General features: G+C 34.3%; 2 protein-coding genes and 1 long non-coding RNA gene across 3 annotated transcripts; 2 read left to right on the top strand and 1 right to left on the bottom strand.

Moving 5' to 3' along the window:
• The first annotated feature begins 2,206 nt into the window (after positions 1 to 2,206).
• LOC145594287 (uncharacterized) lies at positions 2,207 to 3,064 on the top strand. Its single transcript, XM_081650621.1, has one exon. It carries the CDS (start codon positions 2,207 to 2,209, stop codon positions 3,062 to 3,064), a length of 858 nt encoding a protein of 285 aa, XP_081506747.1.
• Positions 3,065 to 11,098: 8,034 nt separating this feature from the next.
• On the bottom strand, positions 11,099 to 12,273 carry LOC145594286 (uncharacterized). The gene is made up of 2 exons (XM_081650619.1): positions 12,259 to 12,273; positions 11,099 to 11,701 (listed from the first exon to the last, which is right to left on the bottom strand). The coding sequence occupies exons 1-2, from the start codon at positions 12,271 to 12,273 to the stop codon at positions 11,099 to 11,101; spliced, it is 618 nt and encodes a 205-aa protein (XP_081506745.1).
• Positions 12,274 to 12,317: 44 nt separating this feature from the next.
• On the top strand, positions 12,318 to 14,582 carry LOC145593544 (uncharacterized). The gene is made up of 2 exons (XR_014102761.1): positions 12,318 to 12,797; positions 14,414 to 14,582. It is a non-coding gene; the product is annotated as an uncharacterized LOC145593544 (long non-coding RNA).
• Positions 14,583 to 24,372: the final 9,790 nt, after the last annotated feature.

Below are 24,372 nucleotides of genomic sequence, written 5' to 3'. Positions count from 1 at the left end.
ATTATGGTTTTGAAATTAAATAAAATGTCCAAAATAATTATGAATTGATGGGCTCACTAGGTTGATGACCTTTTGAATGAAACCCCACAGGTGAACAAAATTCATATATTATTTAAGTTCCTAGTTCGAAATCATTAAAGTGGGCATAAATGATTTCAATAAATGGACTAGCATGTAAGATTGACTGGATAGCGCAGTTTCATGGGCTATAGGGGCATAGTGATGCTCGGTCAATCACTTGGATATGCATGAATGATGCATGATCGAACTATTGACCTACTTTGAAGTTCAAGTATAGAGCTTCCGTATATATTAGTGGATTCCTTTGACATGAGTGGAACATTGATTTCATTCAATGGATGTTATGGCTGTGGTACACTCAAACGTCTGCCCGTAACTGGAGATTATAAAGGGTGTTTCCCGGTCATTTCAGAAGTTGAGTGGGAGGCTTATTGCTACAAGATTGGATAGAGTCTACCTATTAAATTAGGAAATGTGTCATGGCCGCTTGATGAGGGAGAATTCAGAAAATACGTGGCCGCGTTCAAATGCATTACTCAGTAATCATTTGGTTTTGTAATTCAATGATCTCGACATGTGATGCAATCATATTATCAAATCGACATATATATTGACTTAAGGAATTTGAATATTGCACCCTTGTCTCAGACAAGTGGGAGATTGAAGGAGTTATGTCTTCGTCGTGTGCAATTACTAGATATATAATTGGATCAAATTATGGAGATAATTAAGTCCGGACATTTGGGTCGTCGTTTTGCCATAGCTAGAGGTACTTACGATCTTTGGACTAGTAAAATAGGCCAAAGCCCAATTGGACAGATCCTATAAAGTCACACAAAGGGGCTAGATCGAGCATTAGAGGACGAGGCCCATCATGGGCCTCATCACTCTAGGTGGCCGGCCATATGGGGCTTTAAGAGGCTATTGGGCTTCGTGCCCTAGTCTAATTATAATGAGATTATAAATAGACTAGGTGCCTAGGTTTGCATGTAAGGAATTAACTGATCATTTAGATCAAACCCTAATTAGCAAACACGAAACCAACCCCCTCTCATACTCCCTCTCTCACGTCAATCTCCTCCTCCTAGGCGCCGGTGGTGTCTCGTGGTGGTGGTGGTTCGTGCGGTGGTCGGTTGTCCGAAAAGGTGGTGATCGCGGTTTTCCTCAATCACTCGACCAATCTAGTATTGGTGGACGGCTCGTTCGAATCTCGTGGACTAAGTAGAGGAGCAACACTTGGGGCTCTATTCTCTCCCTGATTTGCCTGTCGAATAGCTTCGTGGAATTCACGCTTCAAAGGTATGATTATGTGTCTTGTGTGTTATGCATGCGATCCTTGGATTAGGTACTCTTTTGAATATGATTCATATATATTATTTCCGCTGCGTAGTACCTATAAACTCCTACACAGTAGTGATGATGATGAAATGGAAACCAATGGGGGACTTGGCATTGATTTGAATAGGCATCCTGATGAGGATGAAGATTTAGAGGATTGATCAACAACATCACAGCAACACTCATCACCATCAAAATGGTCAGCAAGGTCAGCATCAACCAAACAATGGCAGGCCACCAACTCATCATAAGCGGAAGAACAGGCTCAACACTGAACAGAGGTTCAATCTCCTCATATTCCTCTTGAAGAATTCTGATGGGGACAATTTAAACAATGGAGCAATTAAACAAGATGCAACAATTCAATTCTTGTAGAAGGACAGTAAGTAAATTGTGGCATGATGCAAAAAAGCAAAAGGCTGAAACCAACACGTACAATCCATGCACAAAATATCATCTTGCGGGAGGGAAAAGGGTGCAAATCCTAGAAGATGCAATCAGTAAATTGAGCATTGGGCAGAGGACTTGCATTAGAGATCTTGTAGAAACACTACAAATTTCAAGAAGTATTATTCTTAGGATGATTTAGAGAGGTGATCTAAAACCGCACACTAATCCACTAAAGCCAAAGATGAGTGAAGCAAACAAGATAACAAGACTAAAGTGGATCCTTGGATTGTTGATGTGATCAACACCATGGACAAAAACCAGATATTATCCAATGTATGACTTTGTCCACATTGATGAATGGTTTTATTTAACCAAAAAAAGCCAGAGATATTATTTAGTAAGATCAGAGAAAGGTACACACAGAACAGGGCAATCAAGCACAAAAATACCAAAGGCTATGTTTTTATCAGCAACAGCTAGACCAAGGTTCAGAGAGGATGGAAGCTGTTACTTTGATGGGAGATTTGAGATATTCCCATTCACTTTTCAAGAGCCAGCCAAAAGGAATTCAAAGTACAGAGAAAAAGGCACTATGGTCACCAAAGTTGTGGAATCAATCACAAAGGAAACAATGAGAAGGATGCTAATTGACAAAATTGTTCCAGCAATCAAAGCCAAATGGCCAAATAATGGCACTTCAAAGACAATCTACATACAACAAGATAACTGCAGAACACATATTTTACAAGATGATCCTGAGTGGCAACAAGTTTATCAACAAGGGGAATTCACTTTCATATTAGTGCAGCAGCCACCTAATAGTCCAGATTTAAACATCTTGGGCTTAGGTTTTTTCAATTCCATACAGACACTTCAACATAAAAAGATGCCAAAGAATGTTAATGAGTTACTAGCAGCAGTTAATCAAGCATATTATGAGTTAAAGCCTCAAACATTGTGTTTTGTGTGGGTTACACTACAAGCAATAATGAATGAGGTGTTGAAGGTGAAAGGAGGCAATGACTACACTAACCCACATATGAACAAGGAGAAATTACTCAGGGAAGGAAAATTAGAAGAAAGGATGCATGCACCAAATTGGGCTGTGCTAAAAGCATGGGAAGCATGTTATGGGGACATAGGTGAACCACCAATCGATTTGACAGAAGATGAAGGTGTGAATTCAACACAAAGGCAGCAACATGTTACACCAAATGATATTGAAAATATGCAGGCACATGTCAATGAAGGGATCATAATTGAAGAAAAAGACAACATGGAATACACTGAAGCATACCCGGATGTCATGAATTAAGAGTTAGCCTACTGGGCATCACAAATAAATGAGGAAGCATTATGGGATGAAGCACATTATATATCAAAGTATGGGACAAAAGCATGTGCTAATGACCATGAAGCTTCATCATCCAAACAGAAGAAGAGAAGTACATATCCAAACTAATGTAGAGTTAACAACTTTTTGGGCACATCACTACAATTTCTAGAAGTAAATGAAAGAATAAGATCTATTTCTCTTATTTTGTGTTATCTTTTTTGGGGGGTAGCAAAGTTAAAAACTTTGTTTGTACGGATTTGAAATTGTATGATCTATTTCAAATTTATAATGGAAAAACTTAGGTGAAGGTACTTGTGCATTTCATTTTCTTTATTGTCCACACACTTATGACAACATAAACATGCAAAACAATATAATCATCTCAGAATCCCCCATCTATCACTGATCATCACCCAATAACTTATTCAACACAAAATCCTAAAAGTCTCAACAACCAAGTGTATATGGTTGGAAGCTAATGGCAAAGTGCGTTGAGTATAAAATGGGATAATAACCTCATATACTGGAGTGTCATCATTGATTATAAGAAAATGAAAATAAAGGTCTCAGATGTCCCATACCAATCATTGACCATTAACAACAAATTCACAATAGCTCTGCCTAAAGAATGTTCATCCATCAACACAAACATACTCTGTATTGAATGATGTTATTCAACGGAAAATGCTATTGGAAAATTAAAGGGTCTCATTAGAGTGACTATCATCATAGACCATTCATAAGAATAAAGGGAAAAAAATAGGACAGAGCAATTGTTCAAAATAACAATCATATTCATGCATCTGAGATACTAATCATACTTCAAAACCAAAATAAGCATCAAGTAAATAATGCATCATATCATCAAATACATAATATCATCAACAAGGCAACCATGCATCAAGTAAATTATCATTCTAGATTAACCATAATCATACTCATATTAAACACCAAAAGCATACTGAGATTAACAATAATAGCTAGCCATACTCATGCTAAAACTCCAACAACTAACACTAACAACACTAATCATCCAACCAAGTTTTACAATCCAAATAGCCTAAACAATATTAAGATGACTTAATTAAATAAATAAGTAAATAGAGATCAGGGAACTTAGCTATGTGATTCACAAGAATCACTTGCATATCCAGAGGCAACACTATCAACTTGAGGGGACCTTGATTCACAAGAATCACTAACGTATCCAAAGGCGGTACCGGGTCCATAACGATCAATGGGACAATTTTCAGAATCATATGAATCAGGAGCATAACCAATAGGGTCAATAGGGGGCTCAGTTGGTTGCTTGGCCAAAGATTGAACCTCCTCACCATATACGGTTCCATCACCACACCCACCACCTCCATAACGACTACTACTCTCCCTAGGATCAAGATACCGACCAAAACGATCCCTCCAAACATTCAAACTATAAGAATGTTCACCACGACAAGAAGAAGTAAGATGACAATCACGATCGCTACACTCATATGGTTCATCATCACCATTCATATCATCCTCCATAGACCCACCAAAAACTTCATCAAGATCAAGGTAATAAACAGAGGAAGGTGGAAACTTATGGTTATCTGCAAACTTCAACTTCTCCTCATCATTACCAAGGTAATAACCACCACCGTTACCACCACCGTGCCCACAACCACCAGAACCACCTCCCCCGTGACCACCACCGTAACCACCAGAACCACCAGCACCGTGACCACTAGAACCTCCACCCTCCTGTCCAGCGTGACCACCACAACCACCAGCCCCTTGACCTCCAGCGTGACCACCACAACCCCCACCGTTACCACCTCCACCGTGACCACACCCACCCTTACCACAATAACCGTTACCACCACCCCCGTAACCACAACAACCATTACCACCACAAGAATTTTTTTGGGACATTTCTCAACAAGAAGTGCGAAATTTAACGGAATTATCTTTAAAATATGAAGAAATGCACAAATCAAACTAAGAACTCACACAATAGCAACAAAATCTAATTTTTGAGAAAAGATAAAATGGACAGTAGTACCAAAAACTCCAGATCTACTCCATACAAGCGTTGTTTGGGTCTAAATTAAAAGGGGATGGTATTATTGGGACTATTTTATGCGAAATTAGGACTTTTTTCTGGAAATTAATCAATTTGTGCAACTAATTGAAGAATAAAAGAGGTTGAAGATGAGTTTAGAGAGAGAAACAGAGGAACGAAGAACCCAGAAGCTTGTGGAAAATTAAGGAGAGAGAAAGAATATGTCGGTGTGAGTAAATGCCAAAAGGAGTCAACACAAAAAATAAGAAAGAGAGTTGACAGGTGGAATAAACATGAGGACACTATGGGAATTAAATTAGGACAATGAGGGTATTTGTGTAAAAAAACACATACCAAATAAGGAAAGATTCCAGCAATAGGCACTTAGTTTTGATCACCCCCAAAAGGAATACAGGCATGTAATAAAGGGACGGAGGGAGTAACTTTTTATCATAGGAAATTTTAATTTTTAACAAAAAAAAAAAAAAATTCTGAAAATGGCTTTTAACGGCCAATTTTTTTTTTTTTTATTTTATTTTAACACCACAAAAAATTTAGAATATTGGATTACCACTACTTAACGGATTCCGTCCAAAAATTCGTAAAATGGAGTCTACATTGACACGTGTCTCTTTGTTAGTGGCAAAAAAAAAAGAATAGTATAAAAACCTTAAACTACCCAGCCACCTCGGACCCCCCCCCCACCGGCCACCCTCTTTTCCTCTCTCAGATAGCAGTTGTTGCCCCCTACCCTATTGCCGGCACACCCCATCCCCCAGTCTAACCCCACCCCACTGGAACCCATACCCTCCCTTTCTGCAACCCTAAATCGCTACACCACCGCCAAACAGTAGCCTTATTCCCTAAAACTTAGCCACGAATTCGGCGATTGGTGGCCGAATTCGTGGTTGTTTTTTGGAGAGGGGGCTTACGTTTGGGGGTTTTTGGGGAAGTTTAGGGCTGCTAGAAAGGGAGATGGTGGGCTCCGGTGGGGGTAAGGTTAGGTTAGGGGAGGGGGTGTGTCGGCGGTGGGCAAGGTATGGCGGTCGCGCTGGTTTGGGGTGGAGAAAAAAGGTGATAATGGTGGGGTTGGGGTAGTTTTAGGAAATTTTTTAAAAATTTTATTTCCTTTTTTTAAACCAATAGCATGGCGACATGTGTCACTATAGACCTCAACTAACGGATTTTTGGACGGACTTCGTTAAGTGGTACTTGTAGACACCAAAATTTGATCCCACTATTGAAATTATCCATTTTATTATTTTTATCATTATAGTTATTATTTTTGCAATAATTATTATTATTTTGCTAAAATTTTTTATGAACTTAATGACATTTTTTAAACTATTTAAAATGAAGAAAACGACTAATAATAATGATTTTTATTCATAATTTCCAAAATGCATGTTACAATTTGTACTTCTAAACTACTAAATTACAAAAATATTGAAGTACAGCTAACACCACATGTACTTTTACCCTGCTCCACCGAAGTAACTTTGAGCTTCACTTGCTAATTAGCAAGTATATTAATGCAGCCATTAGGACCACTAACCCCACAATGTACATGAAGTACACCCGTATCATCTTCATGTCTTCTTCAAAGGTGAAGACAGGTTGATCTTCTTGGTTGCCTTGAAACATGGTGGCCGAAATTAATGGTGGTCTTTGCTTGGTTTTTGCCAGTAAGGAGGGAGATAAAAGGAGATAAGAAATAAGTGATGAGTGGAGATTTGGATAAGGGTAATTTTCTTTTTATAGTAAAAAGTGGGTATTTGATACCGTATTTTTTTGTATACGTATAACTATCATATAGTATAAAAGTACAATATTTTTTTGCCTCACCAGGGGAACATGTTATTGTTTAATCCTTTAAAGTATATTGAGTATATTGGTATGTATGTTCATCTAGAGTGTTAGAGTACTTTTTTATTTTATATAGTGATTTTTACGATTTGTGCAATATTTTATTATTTAGCCAGCTTACCTATAAAGTCCACTACTCCAAAGACTCATGCCCAACCAAGGTAGGGAAATGACATATATTCCCTTTCCTGCAATAAAGTTTACCACACCAAAAAAGTACTACACAAGGGACCTCCTTTGATATAATATTTTTACCGTAAACTAAAATAATACTGTCTTTTTTTATCCTGCTATTGGATCCGATAAACATCAATTCGGATCGATTGAATCAATGATCATCTATTGATAAGAAGCGCGTATGTGGATAGGAGTAAAACAGGCTGATAATGGCCGAAATATATAAAGAAGCACATTATATTTTCATTAGCTTTTAGAATTTGTTTAGGGTAAAAATACCCTCTATATGTGGACCAATGCCACCACGACACGTGTCCGTAAGCTCATCGCTCAACGAGCCAATTAGAGCATGACACGTGTCACTCAATGATAAAAGGGTGAAAATGGGCTCTAAGCCCACAACCCTAGAAAACGTAAAATGGTGGGAAGTCAATCTACTTAGGTTAAATAACCTAAAAGGCACATGCCCCAATGCTCTATAAATACTGATCTTTACATCAGTTTCAAGGGATCCAATTCATCCTCCAAGGCAATGCCCCCCACAATTACTCTCCCTTCTCTCTACTTTCTCTCTCTAAAATACATTTCGGTCACTAACTTGATCGTCAGAGGCGCACCTCCGGCCCCCCCGGGGTCCGTTGTTTTGCAGATGACCAAGCCGGTCGAGGGTGTGTTGCATTGCAGATCTGTCTCCCGCGGGATGTACGCGCCCTCCACTCGGGTACGTACAAAAACCCCAAAATAGAATATAATGCAGATTGTAAGGGATATGAACGCATGGAGCAACGGTGATCATTCAGATTGTGGGGATATGAATGCATGGAGCTACAGTAGTAATTTGAGTTTATAACAAACAGTTGCAAGCACTTCATGATGGTGAATCCCCTTTCATGGATCATGTCCCCTTGGTGGGATTTTTTTTTTTTCGTTTCTTCAATTTGTTTTGATCTAATTTTGTATCTCTTGTCATTGCGTGTAAATGGTGAAATAACACGACTGTAATAAATATAAATTTATGTTTTAATAGAGTAAGACAGGATTAGAGTTCACGTTTCTTTTAAAAAGTCGTTCGGTTATGAGAATATATTTTACTCTTGACCACGTTAACTTTATGTTGTATGACTTAATAACTTAATAATTATTACTTTTAACCATGTCAACTTTTTTATTATATGATTTTACATAGTATAATTTTACTTTGACCACGTCATTTTTTATGTTGTATGACTTTATATGATTTATTTAACTTTACTTTTTTTTTTGTTAGGGTCATTGTTTGTAATGCTCGCGCGTATAAGATTTTGTCGTATGGTTAGATGTTCTTTGGTAAATTTATATGTACTGTCTATAAGGGCATAGACTAATTTTTATTTTTATATATAAGGTCTGAAAATATTTTGTCTGACCCTACAGGTATTGTAACCTAATGTCTTTGTGTAACTTTCAGAGTTGACATTTTGGGGAGATAATTATTTTATAAGTATTGTTTTAGTATCTTGGTGAGTATAATGAATTGAGAGATTCATGAATGATCACTTAGTTGATTTAGGTACTTTGTCTTTATACGTATATCACGTGAGTATTTTTGAGTTTTGACATGACTTAGTTAAATATTTTCTTTTTGTAATACCATCGCATTTTAGAACCTTTTTATTGTATGAATATTAGAGTCCTACTTTAGTTACAGTTTTCTTTATTTTATCAGTTTAAGTATTGCAAAATAGATAAAGTAGTTTGTTACACATAAAACAAAAGAATTTAATATCAATATTCTCAGTATTACCAAAATCTTGATATTTACCATTTAAATCCTTGAATTATATTTTATTTACAAATTAACCCCTTTATATTCCTAGAAATACCCCCTAATTTTCTCATTCAACACACCAAAATTTCTACTAATTCTCTCTCTAAAAATTCTCTCTAAAAAATTATCTTTAATTCCTATAAAAAAACCACAAAAATTAATTTCAAGTTCAAGTATTATTTTTCTTTAATATCCTTGTTAAAAAATTTTAGTTTAATTGCTTAAGTATTCCTAGTCTATATAAAGCCAAAAAAAAAAAATTTACCTCTCAAGATTTAGTTTTATTTTTCAAGTTTATTTTCCTTAATCAAAAGTCAAAAAAAAGGTTCATTAGCTTTTTTTTGCACTAATTTGTTTTAATATCTCAAAAAGTCAAAAAAATTTCACTTAATCTCTCTTATTTCACTTTAATTAAGGAGTTATCATCATTGATAAGCAAAAAGGGTTATCCAAAAAATAGCTACATCTATCTCAAGGCATTATCCTTATACTTTTCTTAATTTCCTTGATTCTTATTAATATAAATTATTATTATGCTAACTAATATGTTTGTGTAACGCCCCAATAATTCTTTCTTCAAACCTGTGAGTACCCTGAACAAAATCCAAGAGAATTACTGACATGCTACCACCACGTGTTCAAACGTTAAGGCCTTATCAAAGTATCACAGCGGAAAATCAAACTTAAGTCTTTAAAATAACATAGTTTAGAAAACGAATAAGTCAAAGTTTACAAATTGGAACCATACAAGGCCCTTTTTTAAAATCAATCCAAATATAATTTGAAACTTGTAGAATAAATTCTGAAAAAATACAAATAAATATTATAAATAAAATTAAATTTCATTTATAAATTATTTAAAAATACGGGGGATTACAACCTACCCCTCTTAAAAGAAGTTTCGTCCCGAAACTTAGCACAAAACCCCTTAAATTGCAAAACTTTTGCATAAAACCATTTCAAAATTTCAAAATTATGTTGCTGGAATTCCAATTGTGTCATAATATCGACACTAATACCTTTTCACCATCCCAATTTACGTACTTCACGGGATACGTAAACAATAAATAGCTATGAAAAGCATAAAAACACCACAAAATAGCATAAAATAGGGTAAAAAGCGCGAAATTATACGCATTCTACCCCCCTTAAAGAACAAGAGTTACGCCCTTGTAACTTTCCTCATTAAATAATTCAGGGTATCTGGGAAAAAAGCGCGAAGTTATAGACATTCTACCCCCCTTAATTAAAGAACAAGAGTTACGCCCTCGTAACTTTCCTCATTAAATAATTCAGGGTATCTCTTTCTCATATGATCCTCTGCCTCCCAAGGGGCTCAAGTTCTTCCTCACTTTTAGAGTGTACAAAAAATGTCATCAATAAAAACAACCACAAAATTATCCAAATACTCATGGAATATTCTATTCATCAAGTCCATAAAGATTGCACGTGTATTAGTCAACCCAAAAGGCATAGCTGTAAACTCATAGTGCCCATATCTAGTCCTAAAAGCAGGCTTAGGTATATCTGTATCAGCCACTCTTAATTGATGATAACCCGAACGTAAATCAATCTTGGAAAACACACTAGCTCCTTTCAAATGATCAAACAAATCATCGATTCTGGGTAGTGGGTACTTATTCTTTATTGTCACATTATCCAACTCCTTATAATCAATGCACAATCTCATGCTCCCATCTTTCTTCTTCACAAATAAAACTGATGTTCCCCAAGGAGATGCACTTGGCCTAATATATCCTTTATTCAACAATTCTTGCAATTGCACTTTCAACTACTCCCCCATCTCAGCATGTGTCATTTTATATGGTGCCTTAAATATTGGTGTTGTTCCAAGAACCAAATCTATTGTAAACTACACTTTCCTTTTTGGTGGCATCCTAGAAATCTCTTCAAGAAATACATCCAAAAATTCATTCACAATTGGCACATCTTCCACATTCACCTTACTACTCATTTCCAAGTCTTGCACACAACAAAAGAACAAAGGGTACCCCTTACCTACAAGCTTTAACAACTTCATCGCAGAAATAATCTCAATACCATTTGGTTTCCCAAAACGTCTGTAAGTCACAGTCACCCCCAAAGGACTCCTTACCTTCTATATCTCACAATCAATCTTAGCTTTATAAGTGGCCAACCAATCTATTCCCAAAATGACATCAAGGTCACCTAACTCAAATTCTATGAGATTTGATGGAAAATCAGTCTCTCCAATCCTCAAAGGTAAACCCTTATGCATCTTAGTGCACCTCACAACTTCACCAGTAGGCAAACTAATAGACAAGTCAATCGATTTTGGCTTAAATAGTCCTAATTGTTTCACAACAGAACTAGAAATAAAAGAATAGGTGGCTCCAGAATCAAATAAAGCTTTTACAAAAATAGAATGAATAGAAAAGTTACCAATGACAACATAAGAAGACCTTTCAGCTTCTTTCTTGATCATCATAGACAAACGACCTGGAGTGACATTCTTTCCTTGATTCCCGGAGTTGTTGTTGCCAACATTTCCGTTCTTTGCATTCCCATTTTGACCATTTGAATTCTCTCCTTGATTGCTTGTTGGAGTAAACTTGTTCCCATTCCCTTGTTGCTTTAGTTTGGAGAAACACTCAAACTCCCGATGACCCTTCTTGTTACAGAACCTACACACAACCAAGTTCCCATCACAATCTTTTCCAGGATGATCCTTGCCATATCTCTTTGTAATACCCGTAAAATTTATGTATAGTTATTATTTTCATAAAGGGGGAATTTTCTGATTTAAAATATTTTTTTGATTTTTAAGTTTGGAAAAGAAATTTTTGGTACGATGCAAATATTTCTAATAGTATGACAAACAGTTTTGATAAGGATGAAATGATTTTAGTATCTTAATTAAATTGATTTTATTATTATTATATCTTTTATGATTTTATTAATCTTTTTTTAAAAAAAGAAAAAAAAAGAAAAGAATAATGGAGACGAGAAACTGGATATGTTCACCAGTTCATGTATACCATGGGTTAATCAAAACTCCTCATCTTCCTCGTTTCAATGAAATTTCAATACATATTTCAGTTGTTCATCCTAATTGAATGCCTAATTATCCTTTTATCATCCCCAACCTTTCATTCTCCCTCCCTGCAAGTATATAAATACATCATCCACCAATTTTTCATGAACCACCCTCTTCTCGAAATTATACACTTATTGGTGAGTTCTGATATATTTTCCTTGCTAGAGTATTTGATTATCTTGTTCTTATCCTTTAATTACCATGATCGTCACCATGGTTACTGACGCAAGCACCGTTGCCATTCCCAATATATCGACTAATCATACCGGCTATCTTCCACATTCTTGCTCTCAAGTTCATTTTTCTTCCTTGTAATTGTGTTTTAATCTTATGGGATTATGAGATTTCTTTAAAAAAAAAAAAGGGTTTTCATCTCTGTAGTTCGTGAGAACTTAACAGAGGAAAAGAATGGGTTTTCTTTTTTTTTAAGAAAGCAAGTGTTTTTTTTCCTCTTTTATGATATTTGGTGGTTTTACAAAAAAAAAATTTCTTTTAGGTTTTTTTTTTATTTAAAATCGGATTGTTGCAATTTTGGTTTTAACTTGAATTTTTTTTTTTTTTTATTATTTATTAATCTTGCCATTCTTAGCTTTGTTAGATACAAGGGTACAATTTATATACATGTATGATATATGCACTAACTTAGATATATTTTTTTTTTTTACCCGCTTATTTATAGACGGAGGCTACATAGGAGATCGCTCAGGAAATTAGTAGGACAAAATTACGCGCTATCAAGGTAATTTTCGATGTCCATCAAGAACATAGAATCCCGTTAGGAAACCGTTTTGATGCGATTATGTGGTAGACGTGTCATATGAATTTTTTTTTTTGACAGCCGAGAAAAAGGGACTTAATCCCCAGAGTTATAACACTTCCTAACAGACGAAACAACACTAAAACAATGAAATTCACATAATCTGCTTCTGATGTTGCATAGCTTATCCCTCACATGAAGAGCTCCATTGAAGTCTGCTTCCAGCCATCCAGCTAATCTGAGATCCTTGGCTAAGACCTGTATATGCCACATCTTCCTGCAAAGTGCTTCATTGATTCCTTCCTGCAGAGTAGAAACTATGTCATGCACTTTATCACCTATTTTCTTAGTTCCTTCCCTCTGTATCCTGTAGCCATCTTGGTGTTCAATTTTCCAGCACCAAATTGTCCTGCTCCTGTTTTTTATGTATTTTATTTCTAAATTGCCTCTTGTGCATTCACTGTTACCCTGTATCAAAGGCACTGTCCTGCTTAGCTCCTGCTCCTCTCTGCTGCTGCTTCTTGTGTCAAACCCAGGGGGACCATCCCTAGCAACCTCTAAACCACTTGCAGCATTCTCACTGTTGTGGCAGATCCTGCATAAAGCCTTACCTTCCATTTTTTTAATAGTAGACCAGGCATTCTGGCTAATTTTTGAAAAAATCAGGTTGTTCCTTGCATCCGAAATGCCTTCAATTCCAGCTAGAAACATTTGAAAGCTCTCTTCCAAACCCCTAACCTTGTCACAAAGGATATTATGCCAATTCTGAATCCAAGTAGAAATAGGTATGTGTTGTTATATGAAATTATTAATATGGATGATATTACTTTTATTACTACTAGTATCTACGTATATGATAATATTGATTTATCTTAAGTATTGATACTTTGGATATGTTGTTTCGTATATGATGTTTTGATACGACGATTTTATACAATGTACTATGATACTTGATTTCTTTTAAAAAGTGACTTGGGTACTATCATTTTTATAAGTATAATCTTAGATTATGTGTGAATTTTATGACTAAGTGTTTAATTGCAAAGAATTTAAAATTATAATAAATTTAAGAAGGGAAATGAAACCCCCAAAAGGGTGAAGAACAGGTTGCCCTACTAGATGTTTTATTGGTGCACATATGTGGATACCCAATAGGCTTCTAGTAGGTTTGGTACTACATTTTTCTATCTATTATCTTTCATGAGTCTTCCTCCTAATACTTTTGGTGCGCGGTAAATTGCGGTTACCCATTAGATTAGTGAGGGGTGTGCACACTAGGGACATTTTGTTGACATATACTTGGCCAATACAGGGTAATACGCAACCCTTGTAAGTAGGTGGTTACTTGGGATTAGTCCCGGCCTACTAGCGTTCTCTTTCCCTTTCTTAAATATACGTTGTAAGTAAACTTGCGTGGTTATGTCATTTGTTACCTGTGCGAGTGCTTAACTTGATAATATTAACTTATTTTAATTTATTGTTTCACGTAAAAAAAGGTGTTTTCAAAACAAAATTATTTATTTTACGGGATGGAGTCGTGATTACTCAGTTTATCTGATTTTGGAGTTTCTCCTTGTGTTTCCTATTTACTTTTGCAGGTTGGTAAGACGGGTTGGTTCGAGTGAGGACGTATAACTGAATAAGACTATTTGACCTTGTCGTCATTTAATATACTTTTGGTTTAAGTTATGTTAAGTTTGGGTTGTAATAAGTTATACTTGTTTTAGACCACCTAGCTATGGTATAATAGTTTAATGTTTGTTTTTATCGAACTATCCTATGCCTCTTAGTAACACTTCCAGAGTTTGAATGACGATTTTTAAATTTTGGGGGTGTTACACTCTTGCAGTTGTAATGGCTCTCAGCTTGGCCATTATGTCTAGAAGATCCTCCATTGTTCTGAACATTCTTATTCTGGAAATTCTCACTCCTTGGCTTCTTAAAGTTACCTTGGTTACTCGAATTCCCAAAATCCTTACGCTTTTCTCCAACACTTCCACTCTCAGTTGTGCTCCTGACATTAGATTGTACAGGTGCGCTGCTCTCCCATAGACCTTATCAAGAGTCTTAAATGTCTTTCCAGCCAAGTCCTTCTGCAATTGTTTGGTCAAACCTTGCTCAAATTTCAACTCCTCAGTTCAGGAGCAAACCTTGACAAGTTCATAAACTTGTTATAGTACTCAGTAATCAACATACTGTTCATTTGCAAATTGATAAACTCTTGATGAGCCTTTTGTTTCCTTAAGAATGGTGGATAGAACTTCTCCCTAAGTTTGGTTTTGAAAGTCTCCCAACCAAAATTAGCCTCAACGAAGCACATTTCCATCATCCCTCCACCAAATATCTGCCTCTTCCTTCAAATACATGGCAGCTTGATCCACTCTCATATTCTCAAGGCAATTCAAAGCAGCAAAAATCTTATCAAACTTCCCAACCTAATTCTCCAAAAAAGTTAGGTCTCCACCTCCCTCAAAGTATGGTGGCTTGACTTGAGCAAGCTTCTTAAACATCTCACCCACAGGATCAGGATTATCATTGAGGTTTTGGTTCAAGTTCTCAGCTAGTAGCCTAATAGCATCAGCTAAAGCATCTTTGTTAGCCATCCTCCTTCTCTGCCTAGAAATATAGCACACTCTTAGTCCGACATCAACACGAAAAAGCTCTACTTGCTCAATAAATCGCATTCATGATATAATAATAATTCCCTTGATTCAATTCCCACCAAAATCCAAGCATTAAGCAATTTTCGGTCTTCGGTCCAATCCGGGTCGGTCCGGTCCGGTCCGGTCTTGGACCGATAAACAACCCTAATAATAATAATAAAGGAAATTTAGAAAGGAATAAGGATAATGCCTTAAGCTAGATGTAGCTATTTTTATTTGGATAACCCTTTTTGCTTATAAGGATGATAACTCCTTAATTAAAGTGAAATAAGAGAGACTAAGTGATATTTTTTTGACTTTTTTGAGATATTAAAAGAAATTAGTGCAAAATAAAGCTAATGAACCTTTTTTTTACTTTTGATTTAGGAAAATAAAACTGAATCTTGAGAGATAAACTTTTTATTATTTTAATATAGACTAGCTAGGAACACTTAAGCAATTAAACTAAATTTTTTCAACAAATATAATAAAAAAAATAATACTTGAACTTGAAATATTTTTTTTTGTGGTTTTTTTTGTAGGAATTAAAGATAATTTCTTATGGGTTACGAATAAATTGGGCCTAACTTAGTAGCATGTTCGTTTTAATAGATTTACTGTTTGTTTTTATTACATTTTGATTTGATATGAATAATTTAAATGTAGTAAAAAAAATAAAAAAAATAGGACCTTTAATTTTTTTATAAGCCTATAGGTTTTGCAACATTTTAAAAGCTTTATTTTTTTATTGTTTTCTATGCAAGGAGATAGGTTAGTAAACTATTTGACATGGATTGACTTTTGTACTTGGACCAAAGGTAGCAAAGATAATTTCTTATGGGTTATCCATGAATTGGCCTAATTTAGCAACATGTTTATTTTAGCAAATTTAATTTTTGTTTTTATTAATATTTGATATAGATAATTTTAAATGTAGTCAAAATATAAGAGTGATTGCACTAATTTTCTTAAGTGATCTTTCTTAAGCTGTCTCTATCTTTAATTTCTCTTCTAAGCTAATTATCTTGATGTCCTAATGTGATCGTTCTTAATTGGTCCTTCATCTCTCCAAAGCCAATAGACCCTATTTTCATCAGTTACTTTTCTAGAGGGACGACCCTCTCTTTTTCTTTCTTTATTTGAATTCATTGCCATGATTTTATTAAATGATTTCTTATATGGTCTTTTTTTCTCTGCCGCGTTTTTTATAAACCTTTTTCCTAAACTAATTGCATTTTCCTAAGCTAATTTCTCTACACTTCTTAGAAAAAATTAAAATTAAAAGTTCAAAACCCTTGAGTATAGAAAAATTCAAGAGATTGCACACTATTTTAACACTTTCTATCTGGTAGTAAGTTTTAAATAATGTAACACTTCTTATAATGAACATGATCTACAATAATTTTTATGGTTTTTTTTTTAATTAACATCAACTAAATCTAAAGTTCATATTTTTCATATTGCTCTAAATGCCGAAAAAGCTCTAAATTTTAGAACTTGTGAGCCAATAAATAATTATAATAATCATAATGTAATAATTTGTTGAAAGCTTCCAACTACAGACAATTTAATTTGCAAATTTCACTCAAATATTTCCATTAAAAAAACCAAAATAAAGAAATGAAAAATTATACGTGAAATTTCCACCAATGGACTTGCATAATTACCAGAGGAGCTAGCATTGCCTACTATTTTCGAGCTTTGCATGGTCCAACCTTCTCTTTCTCACACTTCCTCCCAACTTTCTTTAATTTTTTCCCTAGAAAATTCAACAATCACCCATAAATGTTAAACCCCAACAAAATTAAACCCCATAAAATTTATTAACAACAATCCTTAAAAATTAAACAAAAACCCAGAAAGGGAAAAATAAAAACCCATAAATCAATTCATTTCAACAATCAATTTAATCAAAAAATAGAGGAATTGTCTACGAAAGAGAAGGAAGAAGAAAACAACCTGGTCGTGACTGGATGGTCGTTGGCGAGGAAGAGGACGTGGATCTGGTGGCTGCTTGGGCCGCGTGATCTGGTGGTTGCGATCGCTGGAGGCGCGCGACCTAGAGTTTGCGATCCCTGGACGCGAGGTGGCTGGCTGGTTGCAGTTTGTTAGAATCGTGTGCCAAAATTGTGGATAATTGCAATATACTGGTGTCTTCGTGGTGGTTACCGGTGAATTGGTGATTGAGAAGGAGACAATGAGAAAAGAGCTAGAGAGGAGAAGATTGAGAGAAGAACGAGAGGAGAGAGACTGAGAAGTGATAGGAGATAGACATAGTCTGTACTCTGTAGTAAAGGAAACAGAAGAAAACCCGAGTTGGAAAAGTGGAACACGTATTGAAATGAAGGGTAAAATAGGAAGTTCACTGTAGATAAGGAAACCAAAGGCAAAATATAGGGGTGAAATTGTCCAGACACTGTTCATAAGGATTTAAGAGATTTAGGCACTTCTTATTTGTGATTCCCAGCTTTTATAGGGTAGGGAATAATTAAACGATAGTTAATATAAGGTTATGGCCTCATTTCCAAACATGAGGTTAAGTTTAATTATTTAGTTTTATAAGGTTGTAATAATTATCCATCTCCATAAAAATAAGCTTATATCCATTATAATTACCCAATGGATTAATTGACAATCGGATATGATTAAATAGTTCATTGTTCCCTTTTATTTGGAAGTGAGACCTTGACAGGTCTCGTGTTTTATTTGGTTAATTTTATTAAGCCTAAACACATAACCCTTAAAACCTTACAAAAATTACCCTTGAGTTTTTTTTAACTAAAGTGAGATTATATAGTAAACCCTTATAGTTTCACTTCAAAAATCCCTTGACCCACTAAAAAGTCGTCAATTGGGACACATTTGTTGAATTGTCTTGTTCAAAAGACATATTTGGTGATCACTAATTGGGGTGATTTTCCTCAACCAAGGTGGTTCATTTTACTTGTATGAGTGAATCTGAAAGATCACTACAATCTCATTTACAAAAATGACGTTTATGTCAGCTACCCAAATTAAAAAAAACCCAATGTAATTGGTTATTTAAAACACGGCATTAGTCCGAACTACGAAGGTTTTAATCCGTGAGTGAATTCAAAACCCCACTATGATCGGTACGTAGTGCAACTTTAATTTAGTGCTCAAACCTACCTTATATTAATTATTATATCTTTTTTATGTGATTAACATGTCTTAAACCTTGAATTTTAACAACGCAATAGTAAGAGTCCGTTCCTTAGCGTTCCTTAGAACGGAAGGGAAGACGAGTTCAAGACGTTCGATTCTCTTAACCTAAACCCAGAACCTTGTGCCTTATTTCTTTTTATGGAGTTAGCAGTTGATTTTTAGTGTTATTTCTTAAAATTGACTGTTTTTAAAATCCGTTCTTATTCAGATAAAAATAAGGTGGCAACTCTAAGTTTTTAATTATAAGTCTTATTAGACACTTAAGTAGAACCTTTTATAGACTAATTTGTTAGCTAAAAAACAGGTATTACAGTGGTAAAATCCAATTTTCTAAACTCTTTGTGGTGTTAATTTTTTTTTTTTTTTTTTTTTTTGTGTTAAAAAACTATTTTCAATCTTTTTTTTTTGGTGTTAAAAATCATTATTTCCTTTATTGTACTGTCTTTCCTAAATTTTTAAGATTTGATAATATTTTATTACTCCCTCCGTGTTTTTTTAAGTGTTACACTTCTATTTTTTGCCGTGTTTTTTTAAGTACTCTTTCTTTTTTGGCAAAAAGCTACATTAAAATATTATATCACTCTCCTTTCATGGTCCCCACCCAAACCCACTACTACTTTTTTTTTATTATATCTTTCTGTCACATTCAGTACTTTTCAATAAACTATTAACCCCACTATCTTTCTTTTACAATTTTTTAATACTCCAACTACCCCACTTACCTCTTATTTTATTTAAGTCAATTAAATTGCCTAAAATTAGGTGCCGGTCAAAATGTAACGCTTAAAAAAACACGGAGGGAGTATTATATTTCCTAAATTATTTATCCAAGTCGATTAATCAATTGTCAATAGGGTAAAATTTCTTTATATTTGTCAAGGTCTTCAAAGAGCTACGGAGTAATTTTTTTTATTTTCTAAATCGTTTTAAGTATTTTTTTTTTGAAAAATTATTATTTAAAATAGTAAAATAAAATAAAGGAAGGTTGTTTTTGGTAGTTCATACTTTAACACCAACTTCTCTTTCCCCTCGCCCCTCTCCCCTCGCCCCTCTCCCCTCTCGAGCTTGTTTTAAAGGGAGTCCCGTTATGCAAGAACAATTGCATAACGAGGGGTAAGAGTGTAATTGCACGTAATTTAATAGTTCATCTTGTTCTTTTTTACTTGACTTGTTTCTTTTATCACGCTTGTCAATGCAAAACTTTAACGAGGGGTAAGAGTGTAATTGCACGTAATTTAATAGTACTTATTGAGACGAATTCAAAATGATCCAACATGAATATGTTTTTCCTTACATATTATTCACAAAACACGGTCAAATGAGGGGTGGTAAATAGTATAAAAGTCAAAGCGGGTCAAGTAAAAAAAACAGAGGAAGTACTTGATTTTAGAGTAGTACCATTGAGTGATTGATAATATCATTGGGTGATCAAATAGTACCATTGAATATTTCAGTGGTTCTATGTATCCTGTAACACCCCAATAATTCTCTCTTAAAACCTGTGAGTAACCTGTATATAACCTGAACAATTTCAAGAGAATTACTGGCGTGCTACCGCCACGTGTTCAAAGGTTAAGGCTAACTCAGAATTTAGCAGCGGAAAACTTAAAAACAGTTATAAATAAACCTCAAAACCAAAGGATTAAATCAAAATAAGTGTTACAAGTTGGAACCATTACGGCCCTTATTCAAAACCCAACAAAAGTAGTAAGTAAATAAATCCAGTGTTCGAATAAATTCAAACCAAAAGAAATAGTGTCAAATAAAATCGAGTTAAAATAGATTCAACTTGCGAAAGACATAAACTGCAGTCAACCAACTCTCTACTCAAAATCCCACAACCCCAATGAATGCTGCATGTGTAAGATCCTGTGGTTATTCTGCTCCCCAATATTACAAGTGTAAAAATTGGATCGTCACAGGGTTATTGAAAGGCGAAGGCCATGACCAAAGAAGGACACACACAAAAGCACGCAATCAGCAAAGCTGAGTACATACAAGCTGCGAAATAGATTAAGAAATACCTAACATGCTACTAATAATCAAACATATGCATCATTAAATAATAAACTCAACACATGACTCAACTATCCAATTTATTAAGACTTCTCTAGTTACTAGTAGCTAACTCATTTCAATTTATTCATTGGATTTAGCAATAGACAAGGTTGTCCAACCCATGTCCCATTTGGAACATCAATAAAGAAAAACCCCTTGTGTAACACCCCCGATTTACTAGCTAATAATAAACAATAAATAAAGGAAAAATAAACAACCTTTAAATGCAATTGCGGAAGCATACACCTAAATCGGAGGTATTACCGCCACACTCGACAACCTGTCAAGTGTTAAGGCTTATAAAATCCCAATAATTACAACCCAACAAATCTAGGTGAGCTATTTATACACCTTTACAAACTTGTTATAACAAACTAATCGAAACACTTGAGCTCCTTTAGCTACGATCACCTGATCAACCTGCTAAAACAATCTTGTCTGCTCACCATTAAGGACAAATTCCAAAATAGATCATCACAGGGCCACCATAAGAAAAAGACATGGCCACAAACACAAGTAGCACAACAAAGCAACACACACGTCAGCAGTAATCACCATATATCAGAATATAGAGTATAATAGAATAATTAACATTACTAGCTCAATTAAATAATGTAGTTCAAAACTACATAACACATTGTACTCTGAAAATAACCTTTATCAACTCAACCTCGAATAATAATAATCCTTTACTCAACTCATAACCAATAGTGTGCCATGCTCTTTGTTCTATACCTAGCCTTGGACATAAGTAATTCGAATAAAACCAACAAGTATAAAAAAACTTGAATACTCCCAATAATTAGAAAACACCTTGAACCAGACCACATACGGGCCAATTCCCACTGTAGGGGACCATAGAAAAATAAATAAAGATTGTACCTCATTCTTAACTCATGATTATTATCCTCTTACCAACATGTCAAGGACTAAGGTATATAACGCCGAGCCTCAAACCAAGAACAAAACAATAATTCTCAACCTTTTGATCTCATACATCGATCAAATAATCTTTCACATGATAATAAATAATATCTCAATATTGGCACAGGTTCCCAATTCATATATGATGACATATTCGGTTCATAAAACGTCTTAACTCTTAGGGCAATAAAACTAGTACCCAAATATAATATTAGTAGCCCTAAAACCTCAAGACTAATACTCCTTAAAACGACAACATTAAAACCCTAGAAATAACACAATCAATCAATGCGACATTTAAATCATACAATACCACACACTAACCATATACATATAAATCATGATCATATATAATTCACAAATAATAAAATTTACATATAACAATACAAAGTACAATCAATACTAACAATTTATAATCAAACAAAATCAAGAAATAAGATTCGTGTGATTACCTTCGATCTGAAAACAATTAAGCAATATAAAGCACCATACTCCACTGATTCACGATTAACAACTCACGCAGTCACGCACAAGTACTCCACCATCACAACTAAATCTCACGCACAAAACTTGTACTTTTGGGGAAAAGTGATAATAATGGATTTAATCAAGAGTTATCATGAAGATAATACATATTATAGGAATTCATGGCAATTATGGCTACTGCTAGATATAAGCCCATGAAAAAAGAATTTTTATACCAAAACCTACGGCTGTACAAATAAATAATAGGGTTAAAGTAGTTTATTTACGCTTTAAAATAAAGAGTCATATCTAAATTATAATAGAGTTTTAAAACTTTTCGAACTCTAATTCGAACTCTAAAATAAAAATATGAGATTAGGAAAGTTATTTAATAAATAAAAATAACTATTTTTTTTAATAAAATATATAATATAAAATCATAAAATATTCGGGTATTACAATATACCCTCCTTAAAACAAGTTTCGTCCCCGAAACTTAAAATAGGAAAGTTTAGGGTATTACACCATGCCTCCTTTCGTAAACATCAATAAACATCCAACGACCACGGGCGCGACTCCGTGACCGTAGTTAGTATGAGATCTCACCTAACTCCTAGTTTTAAGAAAATATTTGAAATAAGAGACTCGTAGATCAGACGGCCTCGAGAAAAGTACACGGCTAATACCCCATGTACCCCAACCCCTGATTGTCATTACTCCAGATGTGCACCAATCTAGAGTTTTATTGTTCATCCATCTTGCACTTTACGTGATTTACAGGTTTAGACATGGTGATGACTCATATGCAACAACACAATCAATTCATAATCAATTAAATCAAGTAAAACAACTTTCCAATTCAAGTTCTTAATTTATTAGTGGCAAGCAACATTTTTATTTATTCCTTTACTACCTCGGTGTATAAACACCTTGAGTGCATAAGGCAACCCAAATCCTTAACCTTGTCTTATAAGACTTGAATCTTTCCTTTACTCATCCTATTTCATTAATCATGAATGAGTAATAAATAAATCATTTCACCAATCACATATCTTTGCCTCTAAGCGCACCTTGCATAATTAGAGCATAACCAACATTTGCAATAAAGAATAGTGCACATCAAATGAAATTCACAGTGTATAACCAAACAATTTAACCCAGTCATCCCTATACATGATACTAAGTTCTCGGTCCGTCCTTAACATGCACCTAAAAGTAAGGTTTTGTAACTTGTACGTACCTTGAGTAAACAATTCGATTGACCACTTTAGAAACTAGAAGTCGCCTTCTACAAAGTCCTCTCCTAAAGCAAACAATGAGAAATAAATCAATACTCAAGCCATTAAATTTACAGCAATACTAAAGTATTTTAAAAAAAAACCTCTCAAACCATCAAAATAAAGCCTTTAAATTGTTTCCATTAGTCAAAATTAATAGTACAACATTCCAATTACAAGTTTAAGTGTCAAATTCATGAAAATATAGCGTGTAATATAAAATTACAACAAGTTTAACTTACTAATACATGCTAAAAATTCGTTTTATCAATAGTTTTTGCGATTCAAATAATTTATATTTAGCATATTGCATAAATATTTGTTTAAATCATATAGAAGCATTCTAAAACCTTATTTTTGGCTCAAAACTTATAAAAATCAGATTATATCAAAACTGAAAATTAATTTAAATTTAAATTAATTCAAACTTTTAAAGATCTACATTAATAATTCAATGATTAGAATAGTGTATTACACCTTGAACCTTAAAACCCTTCAAATAAACAACATAAAACTCAAATTTTACAATATGTAATCTAAAAATTAATATACAACCAAAATAATCATACTTTGACATAATTTAAACATAGAATAATTAAATAACTTGCTTAGTACGTTATCAAGCCCTAAAACATGAAAAATCAATACTTTAAACCCTAAATTCATACATACTCAAATCTGAAAATTAATATAATAATTTAAACATGCTAAAACCCATAAATTTATAATCTTTTATAATCTAAACATACTATCAAACTATAATAACAATAATTTAGGATTGAAATCACATAAAAATTGAAGCTTTAAATCAAATTAACAAAGTAAGACAAGTGAAGGAAAAGGGGAGGAAGCTTATTGCTGTACGGTGGTTGTCGGGTGGGCGGCAGCAGCAGGGTTCGATTTTTTTTTTTTTCTTGCTGAAAATCGTGAAGAGGAGGAGAAGAGAGTGAGGGGTTTTACTCTGCTAGTTTTATTAGGATTGGACTTTGGGCAAATTTGGGTTTG

Source organism: Chenopodium album, chromosome 19, assembly GCF_948465745.1.
Source record: "Chenopodium album chromosome 19, dcCheAlbu1.1, whole genome shotgun sequence".
Taxonomy (NCBI): Eukaryota; Viridiplantae; Streptophyta; class Magnoliopsida; order Caryophyllales; family Amaranthaceae; genus Chenopodium; species Chenopodium album.
Note: the sequence above shows the minus strand (reverse complement) of the source record. Positions and strands in the feature narration are given on the sequence as shown.

Bases quoted from the DNA above. Each gene is read 5' to 3' on its own strand.
- LOC145594287 (XM_081650621.1), top strand. From the start codon at position 2,207: ATGTTTTTATCAGCAACAGCTAGACCAAGGTTCAGAGAGGATGGAAGC.